This window comes from Lathyrus oleraceus, chromosome 5 (assembly GCF_024323335.1).
Source record: "Lathyrus oleraceus cultivar Zhongwan6 chromosome 5, CAAS_Psat_ZW6_1.0, whole genome shotgun sequence".
Lineage (NCBI taxonomy): Eukaryota > Viridiplantae > Streptophyta > Magnoliopsida > Fabales > Fabaceae > Lathyrus > Lathyrus oleraceus.
Window position 1 is genome coordinate 86,098,691 of NC_066583.1, and position 7,997 is coordinate 86,106,687.

At 43.5% G+C, this 7,997-nt stretch overlaps 1 protein-coding gene across 1 annotated transcript; it reads right to left on the minus strand.

The window, feature by feature from the left end:
• Positions 1-2,055: 2,055 nt before the first annotated feature.
• On the minus strand, positions 2,056-5,015 carry LOC127078874 (uncharacterized). The gene is made up of 5 exons (XM_051019293.1): positions 4,452-5,015; positions 3,321-4,356; positions 3,011-3,155; positions 2,429-2,911; positions 2,056-2,353 (listed from the first exon to the last, which is right to left on the minus strand). Exons 1-5 carry the CDS (start codon positions 5,013-5,015, stop codon positions 2,056-2,058), a joined length of 2,526 nt encoding a protein of 841 aa, XP_050875250.1.
• Positions 5,016-7,997: the final 2,982 nt, after the last annotated feature.

The window sequence follows — 7,997 nt, forward strand, 5'->3', positions numbered from 1 at the left end:
TTGGAAAAACCATCAAACGTGAGCTTCCACCGAGATCCTGGTTCTGGTCCTTCATCCGGGCCTGGGATCTCACAATCCTTTATCACCATTATATCCTCATCGGGGAAATCAAACTTCAATGGCTGATAGTCTTCAATTGGTTGGTGAGCAAGATACTCTGCTAACACACTTCCCTTGATTGCCTTCTAGGTTACGTACTGGATGTCGTACTCTGACAAAAGCATCTGCCAACGGGCAAGTCTTCTAGTCAAGGCAAGTTTCTCAACGATGTACTTTATTGGATCCATCTTCGAGATTAACAAAGTAGTATGGCGAATCATGTACTGCCTCAAACGACGAGCGGCCCATGCTAGCGCGCAACAAGTTTTCTCCAAAAGCGAATATTGACTTTCACAATCAGTAAACTTTTTACTCAGATAGTAAATAGCATGTTCTTTCCGACCAATTTCATCGTGTTGCCCCAGCAGAATCTTCTCAAAAGCACTTTGACAATCAGAATTCCACTCAACAGCTTGATCTTTTCGAAGCAATTTGAAGATAGGCTCACACGTGGCCGTCATATGTGAGATAAACCTTGAGATGTAATTCAAACGTCCAAGGAACCCTCTAACCTCTCGCTCGGTGCGTGGAGCAGGCATTTCTTGTATAGCTTGGACCTTGTCAGGGTCCATCTCAATTCCTCGTAGACTAACGATCAAACCAAGCAACTTCCCTGAACGGACACCGAATGTGCATTTTGCAGGGTTTAATCGTAATCTAAACTTTCTGAGGCGTTTAAACAGCTTCTTCAGATGGCTCATATGATCTTCTTCATTATGAGATTTAACGATCATGTCATCAACATAAACCTCTATCTCTTTGTGCATCATATCATGGAAAAGAGTGACCATAGCTCTTTGGTAAGTTGCCCCCACATTTTTGAGACCGAAAGGCATTACCTTGTAGCAAAACGTGCCCTAAGGGGTAATAAAAGTGGTCTTCTGCATGTCATCTGGAGCCATCTTGATTTGATTGTATCCAGAAAAACCATCCATAAAGGAGAATACAACAAAACTTGCAGTGTTGTCTACCAGAGTATAAATGTGTGGTAGAGGGAAATTGTCTTTTGGACTAGCTCTATTCAGATCCCTATAGTCAACACACATCCTCACCTTTCCGTCCTTTTTAGGAACAAGTACAATATTAGCTACCCATTGTGGGTACTTCGCCACTGCGAGAAAACCAATTTCAAATTGTCGTTTGACTTCTTCACGGATCTTCAGAGCCATATCTGGTCTTGTTCTTCGGAGTTTCTATTTTACCGGCGGGCATTCTGGCTGAAGCGGAAGCTTTTGCTCAACGATGTCGGTGTCCAAACCTGGCATATCCTAGTATGACCATGCAAATACATCCACATATTCTTGTAGCAGCTTAACCAATCTCGCTTTGACGCTTGCTTCAAGTGTGGTGCCGATTTTGACTTCTTTCTTCTCTTCCTCTGTGCCAAGGTTGATTATTTCCACCGGTTCTTCATGTGGCCGAAGGGCTTTGGACTCGTGTTCGAGCAGCCTTGCCAATTCGTCGGGGATGTAGCAATCTTCCTCACCCTCTTCTTCCGCTTGGTAGATAGGGGAGTCAAAGTTATGAGAGGGAGTAAAGTCATTGGATTCAACGGGGTTATCATTTATTCTGCATGTTTGAATGATTGATTTCTTTTATAAAAGTAAAGATGAAAGATGCATAAACGAAAAGTTTTTTTGTTTTTGAAAATATTTCCATTTTCTTAAGAGAAAGCCAAGTAAATGAATAATAAGAATTTAACAAAATGCCTTTCATTCATTGATAATGATTATTTGAAAATGAAAAGGGGCCCTACAACATAATCCATTAGCCTTGGGCAGAGCTAAGGATTTGAAAGGAAAAATACAACAATTATTACTTTGACAAAGGAAAAATTCCGGGGATCTCAACCGCCTTCCAGTTGTTCAAAGCTGTCTCACACCAATAAACCAAACATGGTTGATCTTCATTTTCGGTGCTATCTTCAATTGCATTGACCTGATCTCCATGGATGAATCATGTGCTAAGGAATACTTCCTGGATGCTTCGGGTGTTGTCCTTTGTAGGGACTCGGGCTCCTTTCGCAGCGGAAGGCACATATCCTAGACCAAAGCGATCATGCTTCTCACGAATATCAATAAGTTGACCCCAACCTTCAGGGTTTCCTCCTTCAATGCTAGACTTTACGCTTTTCAGAGAAGCGAACGATGAACAAGCTTTCCCAACAGGGTCCTTCATCTCCACAAAAGTGGCATTGGCTATTTCAAGAGGTTGGAAAGAAGTTTCCAAAGCGTCCTCATCAGCCTCGATATATCTGAAGGATGAAAGGTGACTGACCACAAAGTCTTATTCTCCAGATATGATGATTAATTGATTGTCCACTACAAACTTCATTTTCTGATGTAAAGTGAAGGTGACTGCCCCTACAGCATGAATCCAAGGATGTCCCAGCAAGCAGCTATATGCTGGATTAATATCCATGACTTGGAAATTATTCGGGAATACGTGAGGGCCAATCAATATAGGCAATTCAACCTCTCCAATCACGGTTCTCCTGGAGCCATCGAAGGCTTTCACTATCAGGGCACTAGGCTTCATAGCTGGTCCTTGATAAGATAATTTGGCGAGTGTTCTTTTTGGCATCACATTCAGAGAAGATCCAGTATCAACCAAAACTCTTGCCAAAGCATCATCTTTGCATTTTACCGAGATATGGAGAGCACGATTGTGATTTTGTCCATCCTCAGGTAATTCCTCTCTAATGAAGCTCAAAGTATTGCAGGCTGTGATGTTTGCAACTACTCCATCAAATTGGTCAACTGTTATGTTTTGTGTTACATGAGCTTGGGCAAGCACCTTCAACAAAGCCTCCCTATGGGCTTAGGAGTTTAATAGCAGGGACAGAATAGAAATCTTAGATGGTGTTTGATGCAGCTGATCCACCACTTTGTAGTCACTTCTCTTGATTAACTTCAGGAATTCAACAGCATCTTCGGATTGAACTACTTCGGGTTCTTTAGTGGGAGCTACAACTGTTGATTCCTTGGCCGACCCTTGAGGAGTCACATTGAATTTAGGCGTATAGATTCGACCACTACGGGTCATTCTGCTCATTCCTGTAATATTGGTGACGTCTTCACTTACAGCTTATGTCACTTCAGCGTCTGCGCTTCCTTCAACTACCTTGTCTACAACGGTAATCTCATATTTCCAAGGCACGGCCTTGGTGCTCTCATATGAAAAAGGCGTGGGGATACATATTTCAATAGGCGATGACTTACTATTCACCAGAACCACTCCACCACTGTAATATGGGATTTCAATTGGTTCAGGTAAATTGAAACAAGGTTCAATTACCAACACGTCTTCGTTCTTCGCAACACTGGATATCTGAAGCACTCCTTTATCCATCAAGTCTTGAATGTTGTCTCGTACCACCTGACACCCCCTTGGGTATATGGCACACTCTTCACAGTTGTCATGATTAACATTAATCAGGCCAGCTTCCACCAATCGGGCATGGAACGCTGCCAAAGGAGTCTTAACATCATCCACCTTATCAACCGTAACACCAACAGAGGCATCTTCAATGGCGTTTACTGCAAGATATCCATGGGGAGGAAGAGGATTGTTCTTCACATTCGGTCCCATGTCCTTAAAAGACAAGATCTTGCTCTCAATCAGTTCACGAACCCTATGCTTTAGAGTGTAGCAACCCTCTAGGTCATGCCCGGGGGCACCTTCATGAAAAGGACAGTATGCATTAGGGTTGTACCACGGAGGCAGACGATCAGGTGGAGGTCCCATAGGTCTGGGAACCACCAAACCCTTTTGCAATAGGGAGGGATAAAGCTCAGTGTACGTCATTGGGATTGGATTGAAGGTCGCCCTATCCCCTTGTCTCCTATTCTGGTTCTGAGCATTTTGCCTTGGCGCTTGAGCTCTTGGTTGTTGATAGACAGGAGCTGCTGGTGCTTGTTGATAAGCTGGAGGAACCGCAGCACGTTGTTGAACTGGAGCTGGCCGATAAACTAGAGGCGCTTGATAAGCCTGAGCAGGCTGTTGAGTGAATGTAGGCGTCACAGCAGCCACGTACGGTTGCGGAGCATACTGGACGGGATACATGGGTTGTTGATAGGGAAAGGGTTGTTGAGCATACTGCTGAGGTGGATATTGTTGTGGTCTCCTTCTTGGAGGAGCTCTTCCTTGACCAACAGTCACAACATTTATTTCCCCTTCCTTCTTTCTGGGAAACCCTCTAGAGAACTTCTTTTGATTAGCATTTGAAGTTCCAGCTACAACCGCTAGTTGCCATTTCTTACACCATTTTCAACGCGAGCTCCTATAGCCACAAGCTCGGAGAATCCCAAGGAAGCACTCCCAACCATCTTCTAGTAGAATTGAGGTTGGACAGTGTCGATAAACAGTTCGGCCAATTCCTTCTCAGCAAGAGGTGGTTCAACCTGAGAAGCCAGTTCCCTCCATCTTTGAGCATATTCTTTGAAGGACTCCTTGTCATGCTGGAACATGCTTTGCAACTGTCTTCTGTCAGGCGCCATGTCCATATTGTATTTGTAATGTTTTATGAACGCGTCTGACAGGTCTTGGAAACACCTGATCCTATTCTGATCCAGACTTAGATACCATTTGGAAGGAGCCCCACTCAAGCTATCTTGAAAGCAGTGGATCATCAGCTTGTCGTCCTCCACGTGTGCAGCCATTTTTCGGTAATACATGATGAGATGGCTCTTTGGACAAGTATGCCCCTTGTATTTTTCGAAGTCTGGAGTTTTGAATTTGGCCGGAATCACCAACCCAGATACAAGGCACATTTCTTTGGCAGCAGATCCAAAGACGTGGTCTCCTTCCAAATCTCGGAACTTCTTCGCAAGGAGCTGCATGTTCTCCTTTACTTCTCTGAAATCCTCAAACCTTACTTCGTCACCAGCAACGGTTGAGTCGACAGTCTGATACATGTGATTTTGATCTTCATAGTGAGGAATATGCCTAGCATAGGCAGCTAGTGCAACCACAGTATGGATGATTGGACGGCGTCGGTGTAAACCGGTAATGGCACGGCTTGTTGGACAGATTGCCCCATGTCGTGCATTACTTCCGCTTGAGGGACGAAGTCGTAAGGTAGCCCATACGGAGGAAGAGTTGAGGGTAACGTCCTCTGAGGTTGGACTTCCACGGCTGGGCCCGTTGTCTCTAAAATCACGGTTGCTTGCAGAACCTCAAACCTGAAGGTTAAAGCTTGCAACATTTCTCGCATCTGGGACATGCCTCCCTTGATTTCGTCTAGTTCAGCTCTAATTTGGGCGCTCTCTTGTTCTTGTTCAGCCATTCTCTGTCTTGCTCGGGCGCGAGTATTGTACTGGTGTTGAAAATTCAGCGTGAAACTGGAGGGAGAAAGGGCGGAGTAAGACTCTATTTTGGAAATGCATGAATGCATGTATGGATGCATTTTGTTTGCAAAACTCTTGGTTAGTTTCAGTCATTCATTTCAAAAATGCCACAACACTTGTTCGCAAATATTTAAAATAATAAGGAAATGAAACACAATAAAAATGAATCTCAAAAGCGATTTTTTCCATTGATCTCATAGCAAAGTTCAAATACAAACAACGTGCTTATGGCTTATGGGCTTTCCGAACCGTAGCAAGGTCGGTAGTCAGCCCTTCTAGCATCGCCTTACAAAACTTAATGAAATTAAAGACTTGATGCAGGGTGTTCTCTGGACACATGCACCAATCAGTTTCTTGTAGTTTCTCAGGTAGCTCTCGCATGACGGAATTCGCAAATCTGGACAGCCTCAGAAATTTTCCCTTCCACTCAGTGTAAAGCCCTTGGAGGTCTTGAATGATGCGCAAGTCTTCAGCCTTGGTCACCTCTATGTCCCTATAGAGGTTTCTCCAATATCTGCATTCACCTAGCAACATCATATAGGCAGCATCCTAATCCCCACCTTCAAGTGCCTGGATTCTAGCATCGGCTCGTTCCAAATGATATTTCAGTCGTGTGCAAACTCTTTATGACTCTTCAATCTTCAGCTTCTCGCGTTCCAGAGTATCCTTGTATTTCTGAATGGTATTCTCCAGTTCATGAGTACGAATCTCAGAAATCAACTGTGTTTCCCTTTTCATTTCAAGGGTCAATTCCAGAGTCTTGTTGAGTTTTTGAATCCGGAGTAAAGCTCTATCCAACTCCTCCTCCTTTGACTTGAACACAAATTTAGTGTTGTAGAGTGCTTGTCCGAATTTTTCTCTCCTTGCTTCAGACTCCCTAGCTCTTTTGTTGGAGATTTCAAGATCTTTGTCCTTCTTCTATTGACCGTCTTTCAAATTCCCATTCTCTATCGAGACTCGGCCAAGCTTAACTCTCAAATCAGAATTCTCCAACTCCAACTCCTTGATACGGGCATTGAGTTTCTCTACATCTTCAGGTAATATGGGTTCTGGCTCAAGAACCGATGGATAGATAGAAGGATCAAACGGAAAGGGGAGTTTAACCATCTGAACCCTCTCTCTAACCCAACAAGTATATGGCTCTTGAGCAATGACATTTCTCTTACCCAACTCCTTACCTTTTCTGATAACTGCTTGCCAAGACCTCTTGATCTTTTTCACCATGGGATGATCCGCTTCAGCACTGTGTAAGATGAAAGGCTCTAAAGCTTTAGCTTTTGGAGGGCCATTCATAGGGTAACCATGTTGTCTCAGAGATAACACGGGGTTATAGTTGATGCAACCCTTGGTTCCTATCAAAGGTACATTGGGGAAGTCTCCAATGCTGACAATAACATCCTCGATTTCCCAATCCCTGATATACCACTTAACATGATTGGAGGTGAGGGAAGCTAACTTCTGGGAAGGCTTGAGTTCCTTTGAGACAAAAGGGTCTTCTTCGGGCATATGGGATCTAAACCAGGCATGAAAAAGTTGTGCACAACATAAGATGGTTCCTCCCTTCTTCTCATGGAGATCATGGAGAGCGTAGTGGAGGTCTGCTAGGAGGAACGGTACAGGGTTACCAGAGAGGAAAATTCTCACCGCCAGGTGGTCCACAAAATGGTCAATATTTGGGAAGAGAACTATCCCATATACCAACACGGCTAACACAGCATAGAAGGCTTCCCAATTCCCTTCTTTTTCCATCTTCTTAGCTTGATCTTCCAAGAACTTCCTAGAAAAACCATTGAGAGCTCCCTTCACATCCCAATTGTCCACGACTTCAGAAACTTTCAGACCCAAAGCTAAAGCTATCCTCTTGGGAGGAAAATCTTCATCGAACTTAGGAAATGGGTTATGATCCTTCAAATTCCGGCCTATGATCCTCTCAAACTCCTCAAAGGTAGGAGCCAATAGGAAGTCAAAAAATGTGAAACAACGTAGAGGTGGATCATAGAATTGAGCAATAGTCACTGCAGTCATCATGTCCATCTTCTCATTTAGGATGTCCAGGATTCTTCCATAGTTTTGCACAAAGCTGTTGAGTTTGATTGGTGTTACTCTGGCACTCAACTTCTGCAGGCTGACAAGGTCCACGTTCTTGTATTTAAACTGAAAAGTGCTTCTTCTCTTAGGATTCATTTTGCTAACAAGTATTGGATTCCTGAAATAATGTGAAACAAACTAAGAGTTTTGCTTTTTATGCGTATGCAATGAATGGATGGATGCAATGTTTTTTTGGTACAGGTTCAAAGGTCCAAGGTATGGATGAATCTGATTACTTTCCAAAACAGGGTTCTCGTCGGGTATGATCTAGGGCTTTGTTACAAAGGATCCCTAGAGTCATTGATTCGCAAGAATGTTTTGAAGGTGAGAAAAACAAGAAAGGGGGGTTTGAATTGTTTCAGAAAATAAAAGCTTTTTCAAAAATAAGAACACACGGAATTTTATACTGGTTCGCTTAGAAAACAAAGCTACTCCAGTCCACCCGACCAAGGTGATTTCGCC